The sequence below is a fragment of the Passer domesticus genome, chromosome 2 (genome assembly GCF_036417665.1).
Source record: "Passer domesticus isolate bPasDom1 chromosome 2, bPasDom1.hap1, whole genome shotgun sequence".
Taxonomy (NCBI): Eukaryota; Metazoa; Chordata; class Aves; order Passeriformes; family Passeridae; genus Passer; species Passer domesticus.
In genome coordinates, this window is record NC_087475.1 from 117,288,115 (window position 1) to 117,316,087 (window position 27,973).

At 40.9% G+C, this 27,973-nt stretch overlaps 1 protein-coding gene and 1 long non-coding RNA gene across 17 annotated transcripts in view; one reads left to right on the forward strand and one right to left on the reverse strand.

Annotated features, from left to right (window-relative positions):
• The window catches only part of SAMSN1 (SAM domain, SH3 domain and nuclear localization signals 1), a 161,348-nt gene extending 145,535 nt beyond the window's left edge, over positions 1-15,813 (forward strand). For all 16 annotated transcript variants that reach the window (XM_064410907.1, XM_064410911.1, XM_064410908.1 and 13 more), the window contains 5 exons: positions 464-584; positions 1,957-2,108; positions 4,130-4,336; positions 5,868-6,018; positions 14,582-15,813. In XM_064410907.1, coding sequence (XP_064266977.1) covers positions 464-584; positions 1,957-2,108; positions 4,130-4,336; positions 5,868-6,018; positions 14,582-14,787 — 837 coding nt within the window. In that variant the 3' untranslated portion in view covers positions 14,788-15,813. The remainder of the gene's footprint in view (positions 1-463; positions 585-1,956; positions 2,109-4,129; positions 4,337-5,867; positions 6,019-14,581) is intronic.
• Positions 14,903-27,492, reverse strand: LOC135294951 (uncharacterized). The gene is made up of 3 exons (XR_010356945.1): positions 27,020-27,492; positions 24,296-24,392; positions 14,903-15,009 (listed from the first exon to the last, which is right to left on the reverse strand). It is a non-coding gene; the product is annotated as an uncharacterized LOC135294951 (long non-coding RNA).
• Between the last annotated feature and the right edge of the window lie 481 nt (positions 27,493-27,973).

Sequence of the window (27,973 nt, forward strand, 5' to 3'; positions counted from 1 at the left end):
AGCACGGTGCTGGAGCACACCAGTGTGTGTGCAAGCTGTCCCCAGCCTGCCACCAAGCAACCACCATCTTCAGAGCCAAACACAGCTGTGGCAGCCAGCTCTTCACCACCTGCTTTCAGAACTGAGCTTTATATTTCCTCCTCTGAGACAAGCAGACAAAATCTTATCAGGCTGCCCACAAATTTCCCTTTACAAGTTTTCAGCTCTGACATGGTGTGTTGCAGTCTTCCTAGCTTAGCTGTTTGAGCAGAGTGGGGCAAAATCAAGAGGGAATTTCTTCAGGATCATAAAATACTAGGGGTGACTGTTGGTCATGGTTAGTACCAGGCATGCACTTCTAAAATGCTTTCTCTCACAAAAGAATTATTAATAAAGTGTAATAATGAGCTGATCTCCAATGATGCTTTAAAACAAACAAACAAAAAATTCTCTTGGGGGTTAACATTTGATTTTTGTGTTAAAGAATGAAGAGGGAAAAGAAGACAGTGATCCTGGTGGTGGAACACACACTGAGAAGGTCTCCCTAAAAACCAGTGACTCTCTGGAAAGTCTCTATAGTCTGAACAGTGGCCAGAGCTCATCTAGTAAGTACAAGACACCTATACTTCTTATTCAGTCACTGGATCAATATAGTTGTTGCTTATGTCTGTGGAATCAGAGCTGGTGATCAAAAATGTCATGGTAGAGAGCTCTTCATTCTGGCAGACAAAGTGTAATTTGGTTAAATGGGTAGCAGCTAGGGTAGGTATACATCTATCCAGAAATAGATTGAGTGTTTTTAAGAGTGGAATACTAACTGAAGAAAAAAAAATAACATTAATTATAGGGCATAGTGCTGGTATACATATATACACCATACATTTTTGTGGGGTTATCACTGCCTTAGTGCTGGGTTTGCAATCACTGGGTGCAGCCACACAAGCATCCTGTCCTGGCTGGCTGTGAGTTCATCCTTTGTCCTGGAGAAGTGAGGCTGACAATGTCTCTCTGAGATGGTGGCAGATGTGGGTCTCACCTGGCAGCTTTGGGACATGATGCAGAGAGACCCAGCCCACCTGAAACCCACTGAAAACCCTCCCCAGCAGGGTAGCCTTGGTCAGAGGAGTCTGATGAGAAATGTGCCTCCACCTCTCTCTGTGTTGCCCTGCTGTGGATATCTGCTGGGTGGCAGGCCACAGCTATCCCTGCTGTGCCACTGTGCAGGCACTGCCTGAGCCCTGAGCGCTGACTGGAGCTGCAGTCCAGACCATTTGCACTTAGAGTTAATCTGGCCCTGAGATGGAGCTGTGCACTTAAGCAATCACCTCAAACAAAACCATTTTTATGATCATTTTCTGTGACGTGATTTGTGAAAATCGTATATGGGAGTTTACTTCCAATACACTGCTGCTCTTATCTAAAAACATATTTGGATGGGATATTGCAGAGCTTGCTCAAATTTGCTTGAATTACTCTGCTGATATTTTATTGCTCAACTTGGATAAAATGACAGGCAGAAATGTTGATAAGATTAAAATTTCCCTCTGCAATGCAGGTTCCTTTGATGTTTCAGCTAGCTCTGGAATGAAATAAAATAACTTCTACAGTACTTGTTTTCATTTCTCTAAATAAACAGGAGAAGTTCAGCAGAATTAATTCCTTAAATTGCACTTTTAGGGTACATTTTATTAATCTGCAGAGGTAATATTTCAGAAAGTCTGTAAATAAAATGCATAGTCTATTAGTATCATCACCAGAAAAAGATTACTTTAGGGAAGATATTAATGAAAGATCTCCTACCCATTTTGTTCTGTCTCTTGTAGCATGATTTTTATTGAATGTAGTTATCCTGGAACGTGTCAAACCCACACAGGATACGCTCTGTCTCTGATTCTGTGGCTTTGAACCCCCTCCTTTGGGCTGCTGTGCAGGGTTGCATGTCTGGGTGTTTGGTCTCTCAAGCTGCCTCTCTCCCAGGTGGGGTGACCAGCTGCTCGGATGGCACGAGCAACAGGGACAGCCTGCGCTTGGAGGACGAGGTGCCCTACAACGGCCCCTTCTGCGGCCGAGCCAAAGTGCACACCGACTTCACTCCCAGCCCGTACGACACCGACTCGCTGAAAATCAAGGTGAGACAGCCACCAGGACTCCTCCTCTCCCACTAGCAATGCCAGGGGGACCATTTGTTACGTGTAAATAATACATTTAATAATGAATTTTTAGCTGCTTAAGCACGTGGGACACTCTAAAAGCAAGGCTGATCTGGTTTCCAGTGCTTCTGTAAGGACTTAGTTCAGACAATGCTGCAAAGCTAAGTGCTGCTAGAGGCTTTTTAAGGCACAGATTCCAGGTAGAAACCTCCTCATGCTATCTCACTACCTACCCTAGCCTTCCTCAGAATAAAATACATGTTGCTTCCCACATAAATGGTCTGGAGTAAGAAAGATTAAAGTCTCATGGGATATGAAGTTGTCTCCCCAAGCTTTCACAGTCACTAGGATATATCCAAAGCTCAGTGGCACCTATTGCCTTTAATAAAAACAGTTTACCTTTCCATTAAACTTTTCTCTAAGCCTATGTTTGAGCTGTGAACATTCCTCAGCCCAGACATGGCAAGGGGTGTCTGGGCTGTGTGAGTGAGGAATATAACTTAAAAACAGTCAAACATAACTTTAAAAACCCAGCCCTTCAGACTCTTCTTCACAGCTTCTTCATTTTGCCAAATCCTGTATCTCACACAGACTCCCTCTCTTCCTCTCCAGCCTACATGAGAGCTGTTGCTCTGCTGGTACTTGCAGTCTTCAGCACTTGCCCTCCATTTCCACCCACATCTAGGGCATTTCTTTTAATACAGTTTAACACTTTTAACTATTTATCTGGTCATGAAATAGCAAATATCTGGTGGTTCATATAGGTTTCTTTTTTATTCATTAGGGTGGTGTATTTTGGAATTATAAGCTAATATTTAGGGTTGAAATCCCCTGTATTTGTCACACAAAGTTTCAGTACTCTGAATCTGAATTCAAAGTGCATCTGCAGCTTGGCTTGGAGCCACTGCCTAATCCTGACCTGCATCCACATCTGAAGCTCCCAAGCCTGCACGAGTTTGTAGAATAACACGTGCTTATAGAGCTTTAAGTAAATGTTTGTTTAGTTCCTATTTCAAATGTGCTGACAGCTCTGAGCCCCACATTCTAACTAAACCAAGTCACCAGCTCACAGTCAGTTTTGTACTTGGGTTTGTACCAAAACTAGGGTGACCACTTGACTTGCTGCTCCTTGACCAGACCAGAAAAGATGTACATCATGGAGCTGTGGACACATCTTAACCAACTCAGTTTGATTTCTAACTTTGCAACAAAATACCAAATGAAGCAAGTATTTGTTGGATAACTCTTCAAAGGCTTTCAACATTTTCCTGTGATACGTGCCAAGAAGAGAGGGCTCAGTTTTGAGGTGCTTGGGGGCTAATTGTGTAGGGTGCATGACTTTGCTAAGAGCCTTTTTACTACGAGAATTACTCAGAATGAGTATTTTCCTGAGCTGAGACCTTGGTTCCCACAGTGTGGCTGTGAACACCTTCACCAAGAAATCCTCTTGAAATAGCTGTCTTGTCATCCTTTTAAGCACTCATATTTGTTAAGGGAGTTAAATGTTCTTTATTATCTTTGAGAAATGCAGACAGTGATTTTTCTGTAAAATGGGTAGGAGTCCACCTTTCACATAGATCAGCTCTCTGTTTTTGAAGACCCTTGAGAGGCTAGATAATAAGATTATTCTGCAAATGCTATGGCATATATTTTGAAAATAACCTTACAGTAATCCCTTGCTTTTGCCCAAACTATGTCCACTGCCCATGAGAAAAGTTAATTGCTGATGCAACCCTATCCCTTTTCAGGGACCAAGTGGAGCACAAAAATAGTGAGAGGGCTGCTTATGCTCACCTCTCCTTTGCAAAGGTTTGGAGATAAGGACTAGTTCTACTGTCTGTAATTCTTTTCCTGGGATTTTATAAAAGCAAAGGCACTAAATCTAGGTAATTAAAAAAAGTTCCTTCACACTGACTAGTGCTGGTTTTGGTCCATAGAGGAAAAACTGCATATAACAAACCAGAGGTGTAAGCAGTGGTGTGCTTTTTTTACTGTTCTAGAAAGGAGACATCATAGATATCATCTGCAAAACTCCCATGGGCATATGGACAGGCATGTTGAACAACAAAGTAGGAAATTTCAAGTTCATTTATGTGGATATTATCTTGGAAGAAGAAGCTGCACCCAGAAAGATCAACCCACACAGAGGAAGCAAAAGGACCAAGCCCAAAACATTGCAAGAGCTCCTGGAATGTGTCCACCTGCAGGTCAGCCAAGGCATTTCCCAGCTCTATTTGAAACGCTCCCTTTCTGTGCGCTCAGGTTTGAATGTCATTTACAGGCAGGAGGAGAAAGGCAGGTTTCAGCAGTTTTGATCTCAGCAAAGCAAAGCAAAGCAACCTCGTGTCTATCTTTTATCTGATGTGAGTGATGCCAAGATGATTTTTTGCCTTTTCTTTTTTATACCTTTTATATAACTTCTATGTAACCTCAGTATTAGCATGCATACGTGTAATTCCTTAAGTGTGATAACAGCATAGTCCTAGTATTTTGTTAGGCCAAGAGACCAAACATCCTAAAACCTTGTAGAAGGAGGCCAGAAAACCCTACACTATCTTGAGAAACCAAGGTCCTCTCTAGAAAATATCCTGTAAACTGGAGATTTGGCCCATCCAGGGGGTAATCCCACAGACGGGGGAATATCACACCATTCATCCAGGCCTCCCATGGGGGCATCCTTGTTGGATATGCTAATTTGTGAGGTCTATAAATGGTATACATAATCAATGGTGTGTGTGCATTGCAGCACATTCCACCCTGGTGAAGTGGTGCACCAAAAGGACTCTTATTAAATACTGAGATAAGACCCCCTTTATCCCTTAACTGTGTCTGGTTCTCAGTTTTTGAGACCAGGAAAGGCATAATGAGTGTCTTATAGAACTGCATTTTACCTCATCATGTGGCTGGTCTAGGAGGTAAGACTCCTAGCCCCGTCCCACTCAGAGAGGGACACTGGTGACTTGTCAGGTCAGCCTGACTGCAGTTGTGTGCCTCAGTACAGGAGATGCGTGGCTGTGGATGTTTCAGGGCCAGGGCTGCAGTCTGACTCCAGTGTCAAAATTGAGAATTTGTGTTTCTAATTTCTTGTGATCTTTAGGGAGCAATAGTATTTTTGCACCATGGTCATGTTGTGCCTCTCTCCCTCTCTGCAGCCCTAGATCTTGACTGAGTGTCAAAGTGTAATGAGGTCATGATTTACAAGTAACATTTTTAATAAGGGTAATTGCTTTGCTGCTGATGCAAACACTCCTTTCCCTGGAGCATGCACAGAGTTTTGTACTGAGTCGACACACAGCTCAAGGGGGACCTTGTGTGACACAGCAGGGCCAAGGGCTCCCTCTGCTTCTCCCCTTGCATGTATTGAGGGGTTCTTCCTGTGAAAAGGCAGAGCACTCCTTTCCTCAGAGGCCCTCCTGGGCTCAGCGTGGGAGACATTCATGGAATGACCCACAAAAGTCCAGACACTGAGCAAATTAAATAATTTCTGACAGAGCTCTGCCCTGGTCCTGTTTGCTGCTGGGCTGTGCTAGGGAGCTCAGGCTGGCATGGCCAGGAGGACCCCCAGGCATCTCTGCCTCTGTTCCCTCTTGCTCTCCACCTCTGCCAAAGGTAAGTCACTTGGACTGGAGAGCGGAGCCCATTTCAACCTGGCCAGAAAGAAAAAGTGAAATTGTGCCTATTTCTCTACTAAACATAGTGCTTTTTTCCATGAGAGGATTTGCTTGTTTCCTGTTGTAGGAATATGCCTCAACCCTCCTGCTGAATGGCTATGAAACTCTAGAGGACTTAAAGGATCTACATGAAAGCCACCTCATTGAATTAAATATTTCTAACCCAGAAGACAGGGCAAGATTGTTATCAGCAATTGAAAATCTCCAGGACTGTGACAGTAAGTGTTTAAGATTTGTCAAGAGTGTATGCACTAGTATCTTAAGCAAAAGAGAGCTCAGGTCAAACAGTTCCAATAAAGAATTTTCTTTAATTTTTAAACAACATTCTGCAGATAATTACAATTTTTTTCTTCTCTTGCTTCATCCCACACTTAAATCCTTATCCAAATTAGCTTTTCTTGTAGGAAAGTATTGTAAAAAAAAAAAAAGATATATATATATAGATACTATATATATACATATATATATAATAAATATAATAGCTGATTTGCATTCTTCTCTCAAAATTAATCTAACTTCTGTTTCTGGTGAGCTTCCAAGAATTGAACATATGGAGTGTGTATATGCACATGTATTGGTCACCATTTTGTGTACTGGCCACCATTTTGTGTATTGATCACCCAAATGGCGTATTGATCACCATTTTTTTTTCTTCACTTGTTCCTTTTGTGGGGAGTGGAAAAGCTAGGATACAGAACAGGAAAAATTTTTCTTATGATATTTTAATGATATTTCCAGTCTGACTTTGAATTGTAAATAATTTATGTCAATACAGCTAAGCACCTACTTAATTAGACACTCAGCCAAAACAGGAGGGGTTTTCATCTTCATTAATATTTGTGCATACTCCCCCTATGCTGAGCAGTCATGTCATCAAATGTGCACTTTCAATTGAGAAGCACAGAAAAAAGAGAAAGAAGGATAAACAGTGTCTTCCTGGGATAGTTTAATAGCAATTTTTTTTGGGCATCCACTTATTATCTCCTCAGTATGTAGACAGCTTTCCATTTTTTTTTCTGAATGTTTGGGCTTATTTTGGAACCCCATTTGTACATTAAGTTGTTCCTGTTCTTATTCAGCTTCCAGTGAAAGGCTCTTGAAAATATGTTGGAGTGCCATTAGAAAGGTTTTCTTTGCCCTCCAGGTTCAGAAGTTCTTTCTGGTCTATGGCTTTGTGAGATGACAGGTTTGAAAAGAACTCTTGAAGGGCTGTCTATGTAGAAGCAACGATTGAAGGAGTGAATCCAGAAAAAGAAAAGGGTTACATTTTGCACAAGTTTTATTGCAGGGATCTGCCAGTAAATCACTTGAAAATGTACATACTGAGTACAGTGTGTTTGTTGTGGGAACCAGCCTTGCTGCGCTTTCTGCACGTATTACTGCAAATGTTTTTCCACATTTAACACCAGAAAAATAGTAAAGAAAAATGCTAGATTGCAATTTTGCAGTTTTGCATCAGTGTGAAATCCAAACTGAAACATAATGGTTTCTAACAGACCACACGAGTGCTGAACTGTTCTGTAGTGGTGAGAATATGGTCTGCTGTTTGTGCTTGCTGGGTAACAAAAAGCAGAGCAAGCAGCTTTCGATACTGAATGTGTCTTAAGACCTAATGTTCTACATGCACCTGTGCAAGAACTAAACCTAACAAGGTCCTTATATGTCCCATATTCTGAAAATGAATATGTTCACCCTTATTATGCAAATTGAGTTCTTCCTACCTTGGCAGCATAGGATTTAGTCACTTCTCCAGGCAAAACAGTGTCCCTGATGTCATCTGCATGGTTTAATAGTTCAAATTCTTGTAACAGCTCTGGGAATAATAACATTAAATCTTACAAAGGGGTCCATGCTTCAGAATCAGTGATGACACTGTAGTCTTATTTCAAGAGAGGAAATGAATATTTGTTTCACATGCACTTTAGATAGGTACAGCAAATCTTTCCAGTACTCACATTCAATCAAATAATTTTCCCATAATTTATGAGTGCTCACAGGGACCAGAACCACAACATCTTTTTGTGTCATACCAACTACAAGCATTCGTTTAAGTCTAGTTAAATTTTGTAAGATGTGTGTATATTTTAAGGTACGTTATGAGTGAATATTGTCCTAGTTTGATTCTTGAATCCTTGCTGTGTCTGGTTGCAAAGGGTCAGAGAATTTGTCACATGACTGGTGGGGACAGAACTGAACAACCTGTTCCAGAAAGGAGGATACTAAAGACCAAAATGGATAGTAGCTATCTGTTAAGTTGTTATAGCAAAAGACAGGGCGTCAAGATGATCTTGGGGATAAGCTCCGCATGAGTCTGACGTTGTACGAATCATTTGACCTCTTTGTCCTTCTGTCAATCAGATTGGAAAATTGGGTTGAAAGAGCTGGGTGCTACTGTGAAAGTGAATTCTGCATCTGGACTGAACTTTCCTGGGTCAATATTTTTTTTTTTCCTAAATGGGCATGGTTCAGTTCAGCATAAATGATTTTTTAATTAAAATTGATTTTGTGCATTGCTTAGAAGTGAGCTGCATAATTACCCACAGCTACAACGTAATCTGTTTACTGGCCAAGAGAATTCTAGACAGAATTTCAGCACTTTCCAGGTAAAAAGCTCACTTTTTAAAAATAAGCTTTATGAAAAAGTAAGCTAAGGCCATAGACAAATACTGTTCTAGGCCCATCTTTCTCACAGAGCTTGGAAGACTTCCATGTCTCTGCATTCCATTCATGCTTCCATGAAGCACGTGTTTGATTAATGGATGGAGAAGCAGGTATGGCCCAGAGTTGAAATACAAGGGTTTCTGAGTTTTTGTGACACTGCCATTACTCAGAACAACCAAGTGTGCTGGAACATAGACTCATTTTACTAGACCCTCCTATAAATGCAGTAAAACAAGATTTCATATTCCTTTAATGTGAAATCTGATCTTGTGAGATGTCCAGAGGTTTTTACAAGGCTTTTAATTTTTTTGTCATTCCTTGGCTTTTTCTTGACATTTATTGTATGTTATACTAAGTAATTTCTTCATGACACATACTCGTGGTATATAATTCATCTTGCAGAATAAACATTTATTGAGTTTTCTAACCAAAAGACCTGCAGCAGTAGTTTCCACATTATATGCTACTTAAAGCCATGCAAAATATAGGGTTTTTGACAATTACATTTTTTTTAAATTTATATTTGATTTAGACTTGAATGAATTTGAAGGAATAAATTTTACCCATCTTATACCATTAATTTTAAAAAGTAAGTTTTATTTAGCAATTGCTACCACACAGTGTTTTTGAAGCAGGTTTTTCTTTCTATTACTGCACTATCTTCTTTCTCCCTTTCCTGAGAGTCCAGGCCCAAATTCATCATCTTCAAGTACTTCATGCAGCAAGACTATCCTAGAACAGCAAGGGTTTGTAAGCTCCTCATGACCTTCCCCCTTGTCAAACATTTTTGTGGATTTTCTATAAGTTGGTCAGAACTATATATTTGGGACAAAAATCTTGGTTTCCATGAATACATGGCTGTGAGAAAAAAAAAAAAAAAAGGCTTTTTCATAAAGTATTTCTTAATAGCTTTCCATTCTTCTCCCAGATGGCTTCTAGACAGGAGATGGATGTCTGTGCTTTTGTAGGATGCTATTTTTAAAGTGAAGCAGTTGCTGGATGGTTAATGAATAAAGTAATAAAAGAAGTTTGGAACTTCTTTTCTTGACCGCTTCCCAGGACACACTTTTCTGTGTGTGCAAAATAGGCTTGATTCTCTTCTCATATAGATAATTTAAATCAAGAGGTTCATCCCTCAAATCCACTGGGTTACACTAGTCCAAAGCAATTCTGAGCTAAAGAAAAATTAGATTCCATTGGATATGTGCATGCAGGTAATTTTATGGAAAAAACCCCAAAAGGTGAATATGTGCAATTTCAGGGATAATATTTTACACTTATCTCCCCAAATCCATTTCCTTAGCTTACTTTTCATATTTAAGTACAGATCATTCTTTAAATTCCACTACTAATACCAAATAAGGTTTACTCTTTGTTTATTGTTCTTGGACAGGAAAATAGGAGATAGATAAGAACATGACTTTCAGTTCTCAGTAGCATCCCTTATGTGAGAATCAGGGACCAAGAGTTCCACTTTACACTGGGCAGTGCCTTTCAATACATGGGATCATATAGCATCTTGTCAAGGTCAAATAGTGCTCAAAAGCAATCTCCCCTTCTGTACTGTGGTACAACACATTGGCCTGAACATAATATTTCCAGATTTCCCAAGGAAGCTCATCCTTGCATGACTATTAGTATTTTTCACTTTACTTTTTTTTCAGGCACATCTGTTTACTTCCAGATTTTAGATAAAAAAGTAGCTTCTCATTTCTGTTTTCACCACAAGTTCTCACATCAGTTCAATAAGTTTTTCCTCCCACAAAAGCTGTGCCACTGATTTTAGTGGATGCAATACTTTAAGTTGCGCATCTGTAAATATCCAGAAAATATTTAGTCTTTTGCGTGCCCAAAGTACTGCACAAACCACTTCAGGTTTCTCTGCATCTTTTCTGAGAATTACTGCCCCAAAATGATCTTTCTGAGTTTGATGCATTGTGGGATCTCATTTCATTTTCACACTTAGATGGTCTAACCTGCACAGGTGATACATGGCCTGTGTACATACATACCAGGTCTGACTTCATCCTCCAAAACTGACTTTGTTCAGTGGGGTCCAGTGACAGGGCAAGGAGCAATGTCCATAAACTAAACCACAAGAAGTTCCACATCAACATGAAGAACTTTACACTGAGGGAGGCAGAGCACTGGAGCAGCTGCCCAGAGAGAGCACAGAGTCTCCCTCTCTGGAGACATTCCAAAGCCACCTGGACACATTCCTGTGTCACCCGCTCCAGGTGACCCAACCTTGATGATCCCCAGAGGTCTGTTCCAAGTATCCTGTGATTTTGAGCCTTTAGTTATTGAAAGTTGCTGCTCATTATGGCACCACTGCACCTCCCAGAAGGGCAGGTGAGTGATTCAGCCTGAAGCACAGTGCTCCTAGCCCAGCTGGCAAAACCCACAAAGGAAAACTCTCAGAGAGCACACTCATGAAGTTTGGTTTGCTCTTGGGTGACCTTCTTTTTGTCCAAGACAAAATCCAAGCCTCCTGCCACTCGTCTGGTTTAAACTGACATAACTGCACAGGAGTCAGAGTGACCTATGTGCATTCTTGAGTTGAATTCCCTTAAACCCAAGCTTAAAGTGCTTCCCTAATCAGGACTTTAACCTCATTAGAAAGGGGAAAAGAGCTGGTGAAGGAAAAAAGAAATCTATCCTTGCACGTGTCATGCACATCTAAGTCACTGAATAACAAAAACTCATTTTGAAGGTCTAAGTAGTGAGGAAGATAAGGGATGCATCACACATCTCTTACCAAGGCTAAAGGCCTCACATTTTTTTCAGAAGTCTGAATATAATCCTACTGTCTAAAAGAGTACTGGAATATATGTGTCAAAATGATGCATATCTTGGGCTCTTCTGGCCATATCATAGACAACAGTGACTGAGAGCCATTTATCTTATGTGAAACTGCTTTGCTGTAGAAAAATGATAGGACTTCCATTTGTTGATAAGATAGTTATTTCTGATGATTCCACAACATCTAACGGCAGTTTAATTTTATCAATTCCTGTTTTCTGTGCAGTGTGGCTGTCTTCTGATGTCCAAAAGATTAAGGCAGCAAACCTACCTTTCCTAATGCAGAACTTGAGTGTGTATATGTTAGAGAGAGGACTTAAGTAGAATGGAATAGAAGAGCCAAAATCTTTTAAAAAAAAAGAAAAAGAGCAAAATTTCCTTTGCTCTTCTCATGAAGCAACTTCTAAAATTGCACAATATGTATTTTTTATAATACTCAGGATCCTGTTCAAATGATTTAGTAGTTACTGCATAATAGTTAAGATTGCTTTAAAGAGAAAAAAAGGCACCAAAGTTTGCTTATGAAAGTAAAGACCAAAGTCTTTTCTTCATAAAAATGGAGGAGGAGGAGTGTTCTTCCAACTTTTTCTGATTAGAATGAAAAATAGAAAATATAACATTTTTACGGTCTCAAACACCTGAATATTTTTGGTTTTCAGTCTTTCATGTAAGAAAATTCAACTAGTTTTCCAGAAAGTTTTACATATACGTATGTCTTCTAAACAGAAATTTCTCATTCTCCTAATTGACCTAAATTGAGAATAAAAAAATAAAAAAAGAAATCTCAGTTCTAGACTTGTCTGTGCATTTTTCCCAGAAACACACTAGGGAGACATTGATAAAAAAAATTAGGAACTGTTGTTCACATAGGAACTGCTCAGATTATGTAGACAAGCAGTTACAAGGCACTAATACAGTGACTGAGACGGCATTTTCCTCTTAATCCACTGGTTACTCGGTCTTCTTTCCATTGTAAAACAAACAAAGTGGATGGAGGATCCTCTCTGACCTTGAAAATGTAAACAGGATTAACATTTTTAGGTCAGTGCTTGCCAGGGCAGCAGACGATCTGGAGCAGCGGATGGACGGGCAGTGAGCAGCGCTGGGCGGCCGAGGGGATTAGAGGGAGGCAGCAGGGCAGGAGGGCTCCCGGGGCTGCACCAGCCTTAGGATCCCTTTGTCCCGCTGGGATGGGGCTCAGGACACACTCAGGACAAGGCTCTGCTGGGGCATTGCTGCTTTTTGTGCTGAACTGCCCCTGTCGCTGCCAACACCGCGGGAATGCCTTCAGCGCTGCGATGCCTTTGTAATTCCTCCCTTACTTCAATCAGAAATCAATTGGACCCTACATCATCAAATATTTTCCCTGCAAAGAGAGAGATAACATTTGACATGACAAACTGTATTCTGTAAAGTGAGAAGGAGATCAAACAGTTACAGATATCAATTAAATCTGCTGCAAGGTGTGCTCTTTCACGCAAGTGCAATTAACAATTAATTTATTAAAGAACAAGGTGGAACTTTTATTCCTTGGAAAATATTTAAAGTAATTTTTTTAAATTATTCTTCAAAATACATCTGGTTCTGTCTATACCCTCAGACTTTATTTAAAAAATAACTAAGTTGAGACTAGATTCTTTAAAAAAATCATCTTAGTTTTTCAATTTATTAGGCAGTTGGAAGTTAGAAGATACTAAGCGGATTTAATCAGGCCAAACAAATTTACAAGACTTCCATGAAGACCTCAAAATGCTTCTCAATAAATCAAAATACTTTGTGAAATAAGCTTGTTGAAATCTCACACAATGAAAAAGGTCTCCGAAGAAACTCTCCCACTGTTCCATTTCACTGTAAAGGAGTGAAAAAATTCAGTGTTTAATTTCTAATTTTTTCTGTGTTATTCAGTACAAGATAGAAAAAAAAAATCAAATTTAAAATCTTTCCCATTTTACCAAATCTTATAATTTCCAATAATTGAAATAAAAGTCAGTATGAATGTTCTTTGTGGAAATTTTAAAATTCTAGGAACTAAAATAGATTTAGATTTTGACACAGCATTAAATCCTTCATATCTTCGGGCTTCCATTCTGCCTGAACTTGAATTGAGACAGTTTAAATATGACTAAAGATCCAGGACTGGCCGTTTAACCAGAGTAACAAAACAAGTGGAAGAAGGGAACTTTCTTTGCCAAAGCAAAAAGGTACCATTCTTCCGAAGGGCTAAAAAAATCTGGAGTGAAACCATCTGTTTCCTCTGAGATGTGTTCCCTATACTTTGTTCAGAAAGTCAAATACAGTTTGAAGTAAAACTACAGCTACAGGTGGTTGGTAAGAGCACAAGAAAAAAAGTAGGACATGGAAAGATTTGTATTTTATAGCTTATTTTTTAAGAAATTTACTGTGAGTAAACATGTACTTCACAGCTAGAGAACAGGAAGAGGAAATTTAAAACCAGTACGTATAAGAGTCCTTATATAGTTGTATGTCCTCTCTTGTTGAACTTTTCTTGAGAGGTCTGTTGATACTGCCACTGAGTTCCAGATTTTTAAATTTTAATAATTAGTCATATACAGCAGCTAAACAAGGTCAAATTATTTGCAAGATAATTTGCTTCTACTTAGTTTTGGAACAGTGTTCAAAAAACATAGAGCAGAAATTAGGCATCTTAGAATCCTCTGAGGTTTCTGTGTTTTGGAAAATAACCTTCTGGATATCAATCTAAGCTTGGTGGAAGTTTCCATCAGCCACCCACTCCTGCTGAAAAGCTCGGTGCTTTAGAAAAGCTGGTTACCATGTCCTTGTGCCGAGCACTTCTGAAGGGCAGCACATTCTCTCTCCTGCAGAGAGCACATCAGGTGGTGGGGGCTGCACTCCAAAAACACCGATCTATAGAGAAGTATGTTTCAAACAAGGCTCAGTGGGCCCCGTGGTTCCTTCAGTATCCCAGTATTCCTCAGCAGGGGAAAGGCTCTGCAGTGGGCACGGTGACCACGCACGGTGACCGCTGCACTCTGCACAGCCTGAAGGACCCCAGCATAAAGGATCAGGCCAAAGCCCCAGCATTCATCTCTGAGAAACATCCAGAAGGAAAAAACCAACCTCATTTTCAACTCAGATATTGTTGCACTCGTGTCATCGTGCTTTTAATTCTCTGATGCTGAGGTTTCTGTATCTGATGGACAAAACAGATTGATGTAGTCATGTGTAGATTACCAGCTCTGTTTCCAAAGTTCTTCAAGATCAGTCATGCTGCTATCTCAGCTCTTTCCCAAGGCACTTGTATTGACAATCTTTTCTTTCTTTTTCTGTTCTTTCTAGTTGAAGAACAGCAGAAGAGCGAGGATGGTCAGGAGACGCAAAACTTAAGCCCTCACCAGAGTTTTGACAAATCACAGTTAAATGACTGTCCAAGAGATTCTGGCTGTTACATCTCATCAGAAAATTCAGATAATGGTAAAGAAGAAGCAGACCCAGAAGCCCTGTCTGACATGGTGCAGTCAATAACAATCAGTGAGTCAAACTGATTCGGTCCTGCTGCTTTTCTGCAGATTTTCAGGAAAGACAATCACATTTGTCAGTACAGTGGCACAGAAGCAGAATACAAAATATTCTCAACACTGAAAATCTACTTATTTCTGAATCATGATGCTGTAAACTGCTTCATATGTGGACACTCAATAGCTAAATGTTAGTTGATGATAAGAGTTTCTCATGTTTTTCTTTTCAATGAATCCACAAGTATTTCCCTGAAAAAGTTTATACAAAAGTATTTATAAATATTTGTACAGCAAATGCCTTTTCTATAATAGCAGAGACTTTTTCTAGGTAGTGGTTCATAATCTGGAGATGTTAATTTCTGTAACTATCCAAAATGTAAATATTGTACAGATTTATTTTAAAAATATATGGATTAATCATACTGTCTCTATTTTCAGCTGTGTTTTGCTTATTTGTGTACAGAATGTCTTTTCATTGATATGTAATCATAATGAAAAGGTGGATGCAGTCATGCCCTACTTTGAAAAGTACCAATTCTCACTAATATTAAAGCTGTTTCATACAACTCACTTTTGTCCAGAGTGAGCTCTAAAGTAGACTCATTTCCTGTACTTTTTACTGGAGGCATGCGAGAACTGTAGGGTGAATCTGAATCCAGTTTTCTGCTGTCCTTATGTTGTGGAAGAACAGAGCCATCCGAATGGCAGTGGCAATTTTTTTATGGCTCTTTTCAAACCTGTTCTCATTTGTCCCAAGCATTATACAGAGAGTTCAAACTCAGAGAAGAAAGCCATCAGGATCAGTGCTGTGCTTTTATGATAATGTTTTGTGAAGGTGTTGCCTTTTGTGTGTGGTGTGAAGTTTGTTACTAGAATATTTGTTTGTGTACAGAACTCGGAAGCTAACATGGTTATTGTACCTGATTCTCTTTCATAGGAGATTTTATTGTCTTTTCCCAGTATATTTCACACTGGAAAACACATTTTAACTGCCTGTCTTCTTTTAGAGTACTTTAATAATAAACAGAACCATGTGTTTAAGCCCTTTAAAAATACTTGTTTTTTAATGTGGTCATTACATTTCAAAGACTGCTCTCTTCTAAGGCTAACGCAGTAAATAGTAATTCCACTGAGCATTTTTAGCATGCATAAGAATCTGTGTATTAAGTCAAGAGGGAGACTTTTTGCTCAGTCATTAGTCACAAAATTTTCATAATTTAAGGAATTTTGCATTTATGTTAAAGAGTTTCCACACATTGCTGACAGCTTGAAAGAAAATCACCTTCAGAAGAGAGGAAACACAAAAAGTTCCACCCCTAAAAGAGTATTTCTGAAGCAGCTATAAACAAATGGAAAGCTTTTTCGCCCTTTCTTTTTCTTTTCCCCAATGCAAGTGTTTTCTGTATTTTTCATGACTTGTCAAAAGACTACTGCTGTCAGACTCCTAACACACGTCTGCTTTGAAGACTGTAGTATAAAATTGCAGTGTCAGAAAATTGCATTAATAAGATTTCAAAGGTTTGGAGTAAATAAACTCTGTTTAGAAAAAAACCCCAAACAAACAACAAACAAAACAAAAAATAAACAAACAAAAAACCCCCACCAAAATAAAACCAAAAACACCAGAAAGGGAGCTACTATGATTTGTCTCTGGTTTTAACTTGTTTTTCATGCCAGCAACCAATGTCATCATTTAGCAGCAATGACCCCATACTCCCAGGTGTGGTGGGGATGCAGAACCCTTGGTGGGATGAAGAATGTGAGAGCTTGTATCAAGCAGCTACATTTGTTTCTTGAAGCTCTTCCAGCCAGTAGTCCATCATGACATACAGTACTGACATTACTTAATATGACTTAACTTCTGAAAAAATGGGTTTCAATTGGCTTCTATCATCTCCTCATTCTAGAGAAGGATTCAGCTTGAATTCCTCTCAGAGGGAGCTTATCTTTTGGCTTTTGTGGCAGATGCACTTAGTCTTCAGGTTCTGAAGACATCTGCAAAATTGCTGAACCTATAAAAGTACGTTGAGGTGAGCTTAAATATGATTGTGACTGTCAAGAAGCAGTTAAGTTAGCTGGGTCAAGGACTAACAGTCACAGAGACCAGAGCTGTGCCCTGACATAAATACTCTGAGAAATGTGAATTTGCACAGGCTTGCAAATGAAAATAGGCTCCCTAACCAGTTGCAGTGAGACAGGCAAAGCTTTCAACAGAGCAAAATACCCAACAGCTGCTATATTTTACAGGAATTAAACTCTGCCTGTTGGGATGATGGCAAGGGGATACAGGTGTAAGGTTAAGTAGCTGGGAATGAAGGGCATGAGTTGTAACTGCTCTGATCTCTAATCAGTAAGGCTTTGTCCAAAGGGCTTCTTATGTAGAAAAATATATCAACCGAAAGCTTGTTTGAGACTTTTGTAGCTTCCTGCAAAGGCAGAGCAGATTAGATCTCAAACTGAGACACTTCCGCTCTCTCACACTGTTCTGAGAAAAAGAATGAGGAAATTTTGTACCACAAAGAAAAAAATGTGTTTCCTACAAGCAGCAGACCCAGCTTGCTTTCCTCTCAGTGGTCTCGTTAATCACACTGATCATGGATTAAACTGTTTGGAATAGCAGAAGCATTTCTCCAGCTGGTTTAAGTGCTGGGTAATCTGAATAAAAGGTTATTCTAGGAGTTCTTGCAAAAGGTCTGGTAGAGGTCTGAGTGACTTTCAAGTAATCCTTAAAATGTCCCTGAGATAGGGAAGAGAAGAAAGCAGTAGAGGTTCTGTTCCTCTCTGTCACTTGCTCAAGAGTGTCATGTCATTTTTATGTCATTTTCATTTTTATTAACCTTCCTCTACATTTAAGGAGGACTAAGACATTTGCAAGTCTTTTCTTTGGAGCCTGTTCCTGCATCAAAGAGATGCAAAGCCAGTCAGTAAAAACAGCGGCAAGGCTGAGGAGGGCAGCCCTTGTAGCTTTTAGGCAGTGGGGATTTCCTGGCTGCACAGGGCTGTGCTGCAGACTCCCCAGAGCTGACTACTGGCACGTGTGCTGCTGCTGCCACAGCAGAAAGCCACAACTCAGAAAGACTTGGGTGACCCCCACAAAAATTCAGGTGGTGGCAGGCCTCCTCCTTCCCAAAGCAAAACCATCTCTGGTCAAGGGTAGCAGTGTTTATCTGTGCTGCCCCATGCTCAGCCCCACGTGCCTGCCATCCACAGCTGGCCTCACATGAAAGGAGGGCTGCTCTACAATCAAAAAGAGGAGCTGAGTGCCAGGCCATGCACGACCCACGTGGACTAGCCTGCAGATCCTGGGAGGCAGCATCCTGCTCTCCAGAATTTGTAACAGTGCCTCTGAAAGTCAGAGTGCACGAATGCAGCAGCGTAGGGGCTACCAGCAAGGAAGGGCTTGCTTTCATTTTGCTGAGGTGCCCATCAGCACAGGAAGTGCAAAGAAGAATTTGGGCAGCTCTGTGGAAATTCTGGAGAAGATTCATCTCCAAGGGACTCAACTAATTAGAGGCTGCCAGCTGGACTTCACAGCACTCACACAACCCTGCCAATTGGCCCAGCCAATTTTCCACCCACCTTACCACTCAGTTTTCCATCCCGTAGCTCACCAGTTCTACCCCTGAGTGTCTGGTCTGTGATGTGCAGGAGCCCACAGCTCATCAGCTGTGATATAAAGGGTGCCTTTGTACCACAGCACTTTCTCCCACGTAGTGGCAATTGAAATAATTTCTGGCATTGCCATGGAGCTGCATCACACTGGTAGACCCATTTGTAAAGAAGGCTGGTACACAGATAACAAGGCAATATTGAAAGAATAAATGGGTGCTGTGAAACAGACAGGCCAGTTTGTAGATGTCACAGTGTTCACAGGATGAGTACAACCTGCCCCTTGCCTGGAAATCAGTTTTTCCATCAAGTCAAGGCCAGTACAGTTCTTTCTGCCCACACAAACACGCACAGATCTGCAGACAACACGTAAGGGAAGATGTGCCACAGGCTGCCCCAGTGCCTTGGGTCACAGTGGCAGCTTGGTACCTGTCCTAAGACAGCCTTGATGGCAGTCGTGCAACTGAGTCACAGTGTCACAGATGCCTGAGCCTTTTGTCAGTCAGAGAGAAGCAGTCTCAACATGTCTAGTAACAGCATGGCAAACACTCTGCCTTTTTCACAGCTCAGAGATGAGGTTTTGGCTATGTCAGCTTTTGAATAGATTATTTGCATCATGCTCTGTGTGCTGGCTGTGTATTTTGTGGTACTGCTCTCTGCAATGACGCTCTTTGTGCTGGTCCAGGAACAGGTGACATTGGATGGCACAAGTATATCCCTTTGGTTTAAGAGTTCCTGCATGAGATGTTCATTTGTGTCCCTGATTCTTGGTTCCTGGGAGGCAATGAGCAGATTTTTGCCTACAACTGAGGAGAACGTGGAGGAAGCTATAATATGGCTGTACGGAGCATTCAGCTTGTATGTACCCAATATCACCTGATGAACCCCCAGCCTGCTGCTCCTCATCTGCCTGTGATTTCCTGAGGATTGGCCAGAGGACTGACACAGGCTGGAATCCTTGCTGCAGGTTGACAACCCTTAAACTGAACCCAGTTTTGGGATTCCCAGCACAGGAAGGACCTGCTGGAGCCAGGCCAGAGGAGGCACCAAGGTGATCAGAGGGATGGAGCAGCTCTGCTGTGAGGAAAGGCTGAGAGAATTTTCATCCTGGAGGAGAGAAGGCTTTGGTGTGGTCTAATTGTGGCCTTTCAGTACCTGAAGGGAGCCCACAGGAAAGATGAAGAGAGACTATTTACAAGGGTCTGGAGTGACAGGTGAAGGGTGAATGGCTTCAAACTGCCAGAAAGCAAGTTTGGATAAGGGATTAGGGAAAAAATTATTTGTGTGAGGGTGGTGGGCAGTGGAACAGGTTGCTCAGAGAAGTTGAGGATGCCCATCCCTGGAAGTGTTTAAAGCCAGGCTGGATGGAGCTCTGAACAAACTGATCCTCTGAAAGGTGTCCCTGCCCATGGCAGGGGGTTGGAATAGATGATCTGTAAGGTTCCTGGCAAAGCAGTTTTCGGCTCTATAATTCTGTGATTAACTAATCCTAAGAGGAAGGGCTGGTCTGTTCACTGCAAAACCAATAGAAGTGGTTTCAAACCTTCTGTTTTCTCCTGGCTAGGAAAGGCCAACAAATGCCACTACAGACACAAAAGGGGGATGGAGAACAGTAACAAATTCAGGGAAACACAGGTGTTGGATCTACAGAGTTGCATCATGTATGCATAAACGGCAGTCATTGCAGTGAACATGAACTAGGTATTCAGGGAAATACATATTCTCTAGAAGGAGGACACGGTGGGAGGAGGTCCATGATAGGCTTGGAGGGTCTGAGAGGGTCATTTTATTTTGTGGCTAGGCAGGATTAGGTTTGACATGCTCAGAAATCTCTGCTAGGCATGAGAACTGTCTGCTGACAGCAAGAGCACAGAAAATCTGCCTGTGCCAAGAAGTCATACACCAATGAGGGACAAGAGGGCTGGAGGGCAGGTGGTGTTCCTTAACAGTTCACATACCTTGGCTGCTTAATTTAAGCCTGGCCAGTGTCCCACAGAGTGCATGTCTCCTGGGCAAAGCACACATGTCCTCAGATCCTAGGGCCCTTTCCCCGTGCCAATCCAGAATATTTCTCTGGAGGACCTCTGGTGCTGTGTGCCATACACAGGGGAACATCAAAGGTGTAGCTGTGTTGTGCAGCTCAGCATTAGGACATGGAGACAGGTCAGGACTGTGCAGGGCCATCAGGTAATTTTGGCAGACTGTGGCCAAGCTGGTGACACCTTTTGGCTGCCAGTTATGTCCATATGGCTGAGGGAGGGAGGGCATGGGAGGGCTTCAACCTGAATCGTTCCCTAGCCTCAGCTTTCCTACAGAAGGAACCAAACTGTGTGAATTGTAGATACCCTGAATGCAAACAAACATAAAAGTGTTGAGGGTTCCTCAGTGACCTGGGTGGAGTTTGCATGCAGTGTATCCTCTGCCACCAGGACAGACAGCCTGTGCTGCCTCTATTCCCATCTCCTGAAGCACTCATCCAGACACTAGTGACCCGCTTTGCTCTGATGCCCAGCACCCAGGGCAGGTCTCAGCCACTGCTCCTGCAGTTAGCTCAGCCAGAGCTGAAAATCAGGCCCCAGCCTTTTGCCACTTTTCTTTGAAAAGAAACAAGGTCTTTATGCCTGTGATGCACATTATATCACAAATCTCTCTAAAATGTTCACCATCATATTTGAGAGCAGTCCCTTGCTGCCTATCAAAAAAAAAATCCTCCAGGGAAGGCACTTCTCAAAATACTGTTGGCAATAACCTTAGACTTTAGAGAGTGCAAATGTAAAAGAAGTGGAAATAGAAAGCCACTCATGTGGGGAAAAAAACACTTTAGAGAAAAATGAATACAGCAAACCCGAGGAACTTGCACTCTTTTAAAGAAATCTCTCTGTACATTATTACCCAACTACTTTGCCTCCTGAGTTTGCTCTCATCTCCAACATAAGAGGGGAATGACTATCATTATTTACCCCAGCATATTAAAATAAAATGTAACTTACTCAAGAACAGTTATTTCTCTTTAAATGTCTCTTTGGTAAAAATATACAGCAAATACTTCCTTATGGATGTTTTGAGCTACAAGGATATTTAAAGAGAGTGCTGAACTATCAGAAGGAGCTAAAAGATCATAACAGCTAACTAATAGCTGTGCACCACTCAATTGTTATGTTCATGCCCACAGGACATCTGCCTGTCTTACTTCTGCTTTATTTTTCAGCCAAAATGTAATAGCAATCTTTTCTTATTTTAACTTGGTTAAGAAAAGCATGCTTTGTGACCTAGAAAAGGCTTTGGAGGGGCTGCTTTTTCATTTTGCTGGCAGCGTGGAGACAAAGCCATCATCAGTGGAAGGGGCTGTGTGACCAGTGACTTTGCCAGGTACAGTTTAATTTTGTTAGGGAAAAAAAATGGGAAAATTGACTGGTTTGGACTGAATTTGTAGATATATTTAACACATAGGTATGAGAAACTTTGTGTGTTGTGAAAAGCATGAGGTCTGTAGCTAAATGGGTCAGCCCTACAGCTGTTTAGTGAGGTCTGTGAAGAGAAAACAATGGCTGAGTGTCCAGAATAACAGGAGCTGTGCATCAGCATATGCAGACCAGCCACCTATAATTCTTGCATAAATTCAGTCTCTCCAGCACTGTAGCTTTGTTGTTTCCTCTGGCAAAAGACCTAAATCTTGCCCAACTGGCAGAAAAATTAGGCATTATTTGACAAAAAATAAACAAATTTGTGTGAGACATGATTCAACAATATAAGATCCTAGATAAGAGGTTTAGGTACATAGTGTACAGTACTTCATAGTTTCAAAATTGAATACAGGGGATCATTTAATTAAAACCTATTCAACTGAAAATCCTATTTATCTGAAACAAATGTTTGTCCTATCTATAATATCAACAAACTATTCACATGAGCAACTAGCAATAAACAACAGAAAGATGCACAATGAATGTCAATTAACACAATTTGCTATCAAATAAACTTGCAGTTTATGTGTACAGCTTTAGCACTGTCCTGTGTATCCATTATAAAGGTCAATTAACCTCAATTGCAGCTAGTCAGCTTGTTCTAAAACAAAATCAACAAAAGATACCTTTCTTTTTTTTTTTAAATTAGCATCTCAGCAATTCAGTTGCCTGGCACTGAAGAACTTCTAAATTGCTAAAAGTCTTTGCAAAAAAAGTTTTACGTTAGCAAATGTCAAAAAAAAAAAAAAAAGAGAAGAGGGTGAGATTGGCTGAAATTGTCAAGGTATCACAGTGTGGCTGCATAAGGCTTTTAAAAATATTCATTATTCAGCACATAATCATGGATTCAAAACAACAAAGAGCTTTGGTATGTGTGTGCCTCAAAGGATGAAAATCTTCCTAAGTAAAGCTTTCGATGCATACACTAATCCAAGACTACACTAACAAATCTCTTGAAATGGAAATCCTTGCTGAAAATGGCCTGTGTGCTTTAAACACTATCAAAAGAGTTTTTTTCGCCCTCCTCTCCCCTTTGGCTGCAGAATGTCAGCATTTATGGTAAAAGTCAATCAGGTGCTCACTTGTTCTGCTTAATCAGGAAGAAGTGGCACCACGTGAGCACTGGGAGCTCTCATCTGGAATTGCACAAGCATCACTAACTCAAAGGCCCATCAATGCTGTAGAAAGCAAAGGCAAGTGGTTAGAAGTCTGACATATTGGTCTGTAAAAGAGGCATTAAATATTTGAAATCACACTTGAAAATACAGGTGAATCCCTGACTTAGAGAAATGCTGGTTTTCTCAAAGTTAATAATTACACTGTTAATTAAAAAAACAACCCAACCAACCAAACAAAAAAACCCCAAACAAAGCAAACAAACCCGAAAATCAACACACACAAAAATAAGCCCCAAAGCAAACCCCAAAAACTGATATGGATTATTGATCACTTTGCAGGACATTCTCCAGTGGCTGTTCCAGCCACCAGCCATTGAGTTAGGCTTCTATCCAACCTGTCAGTGTCTGAGAGGCTGTTTAACTCAATTCTTAAAAAATAATGGGCAAGGAAGGTGGTGGCTGACATGATGAATCACAACTCTGGCCCTGCCAGATGCTTCTACAGTCTTTTTAAAGCTGATGATAGTTACAAAATGACTACAGTGGTGTCTTCTCTCTTTAGAAGGAAATCATAGGAGACTGTACAAAGACCTAAGGCAAAAAAAAGATTGCTTTCTTTGCAATACAAACACACCTTCCTTCTCAGAAGGTTAACAGGGGCTCTGTGCTTTCTGTGTCCTTTATGAACTTTGCCTTTGCTGTAGGCAAACCGTGTTCAGCACTACAGAGCAATTTTTCCAATGCTACTGCTACTGAGGTTCACAGAATATTAAAAATAAACCAAAAAAAACCCCAGAACTTTAGAACATAATTATACCAGACATAAACCTGTGGGAAAAGGCTTTGTTTTCTGGGTAAAATTCACCTGTGTCCCTAAGGCCTATGCAACACTTGCCTACAATTGCAGTCCAAAAACTACGGTCTCTGAACTACTTTAGAGTATCCTGACTCACTGCTTCATTCTACTTCAGTCCTTAATTCTTCCTAGAGGTGATTTTTACTTACCCCTTCATTGCTACAGCAAACATCAAACTGCATTACACTGTTTAACTCATCAGGATTACAGCAGTAAAAAGAACAACTAGCATTCATAAAAAAAGTAAGAGTCACTTCCCTGGCCGATGGGTGCACGCTTTCAAAGCTCAGCTACAAACATGAACAGAGTTCATGACTGCAGAAGCAGCAAGAAGTTTTCTTTGCATTTTTTTTTTCACATTGCTAAAAGATAGGCCTCCCAAAAAGAAGTCAGTTTGTGAATCTTAGCGTTATGGTTTCAGCGCGAGATAGAGTGAAAACAGATGCTTGGCATGTCTAGCTAAAGATGAATGGGTGATCTGTACAGACCTGGCAGAAATCTTCAGATAATCCTTAAGTTTCATGTAAAAACAGAAAATGTTCAGTTATTGATCCAGGATATGTGGTGATGTTGCTGTTCCTTCAACTAAAAAAAAAAAAATAAAATAAAATATTTACTATGATTTCTCTCTAGCTGATAAACTTTTAAACCAAACTCTTCTGCAACCTCGTAGGAACTTGCTAGAGGAAAGCATGCCTCATAAATCATGGGGCTTGGTCTAGTAACATTATAAGAAAAAGACCATCTGAGTCAGCCAGCTTGGTGTAAGGTAATACCTCCTAAAAGGCATCCTAAACATCATCAGGGTCTTGTGAAACAACATTTTGATTAGCTAAGTGAAAATGAATCACAAGTGTTGGCATACAGCTATGCTATCATTTTATTCAAAGAATGATCAATCGGTGGCAGAGTGATGAAACATTAAACAGAGAGATCAATTCAAGACATTATATTCTTACAAGTCTCCTAGATCCTCTACTCAAGATCTGATAGTTTCCACAAGACTTATCAGACAGGGATGATAATTACAAAGATATGGTAATTGAGGGCATTATATCAAGCGTGTGAGCTGGATCTGCTGTCACAGCAAGAACTTCTCCACCGAGAACTGGCAGAGAAGGATTTTCTTCCCCTGTGATGGCACAGCGGGATCCTCATCCAGCCACTGGCACAGTAACAGGTTCCACTTTAAATCTATCCTATCTACACCCTGTTGAAGTAATTCAGTTAATTGTGTGCACCAGTCTGGGGAGAAATCTTTCATACTGCTAGTTATGTCCTTGGATGAGTAGGGGAGCAATCAAACACTGAGGGGGCACTGCTGCCTGCTAGACCTGGAGCTGCTGCCTCGGAGCCAAGAGTCCACTTAAGCACCAAGGAACCGAGCAGCCCACGAGATCAACTAAGCTTTTAAATGCTATAAATCACTCAAGAAGGGACGTGGTGTAAGCATAAATGTTCACCGTGGTGCACAGCATGGGGGGAAAGCTAGCCAGAGTATGACTTGGCAATTTACAGAATTTGATGCTAATGTTAGTTTATTAAATTTCTTTTTTTAGCATTAAGAGAAAAAAAAAAGTAAAAGGAAAGAAAGACTGAGTAAAACTAAAAGAATTGCAATGAAGGCCAGACAAAACATTCAACCTGACAGCTGAGACAGAGTTCTTCTCCAGACTGTGCCAATATTGACTTCCACATAAAGTTCTATTTTTTTATAGAAGAGGTTAACCTTTCACAATTTACTTACTCATGAAATATAAGGTGAACAGAGACACTAATGCAAATGATCCAGTATATTAAAAAATGCATTGAGCCAGGAAACATTCAAAGTTCTGTTATAAATTATCTTTTAAGGTCTGGAATAGTAGACATAGTGGCTGTGCCAAGCCCTATTAACTGGAATAGATGGATTTAGAAGGAATCTTCTTTTAGGGCTGGTCTCTAAAAGATATGGGGGCTTTCTGTCCCACTCATCCTTCAAAGATTATTTTTAAAAAGGATTATAGATAGCCCATCATGTTGTTAGGACCTGAGGAGCAAAGTATATATGGGCAACTAGAAGTATATATTTCAAAGGAGCAAGGTATAATAACAACAGTTTGATCCCTTCCTGTCCTATCCCATAAAAGTTATCACTACCATTTATAGGAGTGGGGGAGAAAGAGGCTTCTTTGGCTTGGTCAAAGGAGCTGCAAATGATAGGTTGTGCTGTTCTCCTTCCCCTACTGCCCTCAGACTGCAGTCAGAGCAGTAACCAAAGACAAGCAGCTGATCTGAACAACAAAGTTTTTCTGCTCCTCTCTCCAGCCTGGGACACCAGAGAGATAAGCTCACACACCACTACTTTACTTTTACTACAATTGCACGGACACAGAGAGTTTTTTGGTAATGCTGGGAGTTTGAAAGAGCAGGAGACTACGAGGAAGTTCCTCTAATTTTCCTGCTGCTTGAGGAGCTGAAAGGCCTGTAGGTGCTACCTAAATCTTGATTGCATGAAATGGCAAATGTGGGGTAGCAATACTGTGCCAGGTCTCAGTGCAGACAATTTTATTTGGCTGTAGTAGTTCTTTCCTCTTTATGAAGAAACTAGGGGTTTAGGGGAAGTTTTTATACAGATCAGTTCCAATTAAACCCCAGCTACAAACCCCTTACATTTATTTCCTGGTGGAGGCAAATCTTTACTAAGAGAAAATTGCTAAATCCCAGAATCAGAGAGCTTGGAGAGGGGATGAATCCTTTTCCCTATGGGTCTGTCCTTTAGTAGTCAGATTTACACCTTGCCAGCATCTGCTGAGATGAATGGAAAGGTTTTCATACAGAATGGGACAGGACAGCCTTTAAAATGAACTGTACTTTTCCTTTAAGTATGACTAGCATGCTAGCTAGTGAGAAGTAAAAGGGACAAAAATAGAAAGATGAAAAAAGAATCTTTCTTTAGGTACAAGATTTGATACAGAGATTTTTGCTACGTAGTCTGTGCTGAAAACCCTCTAACACTTTGGAGGGACCATTCTGGTTTAGTTTACCTGCTGTGAACGAGACAGAACAGGGTTAGTGTTGAGACAGCAAGAGAAAAGGATTTCCTCTGGCAGGTGTATTGACCTAGCTAACAAGAAATGCCAAAGAGATGCTGGATGTGATAAGAGATTCCAGGATACCTTGCTCCAGTGTCCCCAGCTTCAGTCACTTTATGTGAATCCACTGTTGCATACCTTAGCAAAGCCAAAAGAGACAGCAGACTATGCATTCAGCTGGGGCTGGGTTTCACAGTTCTTCGCTCAATATGTGATGCTTTTGTGAGGGCCATTCAAGTTCAGCAGTCAAGCATGGAGCAATGCAGACACGATGTCCTCACATGTTCAGGTACTCTTTACAAGTTGCAGTGTTGCAGTACTGCATGAAGTGTTACTCGGAGCCAAAACTGGTTCCTACCCCTGCCAGAAGGTAAATTAGCAATAGTGATTTTTTTACAAGTACCGTTTCTCAGTTGTTCTAAAGTCAGTCAGCAACATACGTGGTTACTTTCTTAGCAAGAAAAGTGCTTGTGCAGTATCTGCCCAAGGTGCTTGAATTATCTGGCATTTAATCATTCATTTTAATTTAACTTGTGTCTAGTCTCTTCAGGAGGTGACTTACTTCCTGTGTAATTTCCCTTCGTGCAGCATGAAAAACAGCTATGCTGTTCATCTCTTCCTGTCTCCTCATTTTTAGCTCTAAGGTACAGAGCTGGGTACTGTTGCACATTATGCCAGAGGTCTATTAAGCAGCATACTGGTGCACCGAGGTGGAAAAATGTAGCAGGCAGTGATGCTGGCTGCATTCAGCACGAGCCTCGTAAATCCCGGGCACATTCTCTGCATCGCCTGCGAGGTGCTGAGGTAAAAGAGAAAAGCTGTGCTACCTGCATACATGATTGACTGCCAGCACTGAAATGTTCCCCCACACTGTGCTGCTGCTCCTCTGCCACCTTCTCTCCAGGCCCACGTCAGCAGGGGAGGCAGAGACAAGAAGGGGAAGGAAGGGCAAGGGGATGTGCCCAGGTTACACCATCCGTATGCATCGGGACTAAGGCCTTGGACATGCTGCTAAATGCTACATGGGAGCAGCTCCATGGCTTCCCCAGGCTGGTGTGGGCTGGCAACCAGACACAGAGTTAGGAAGTCATA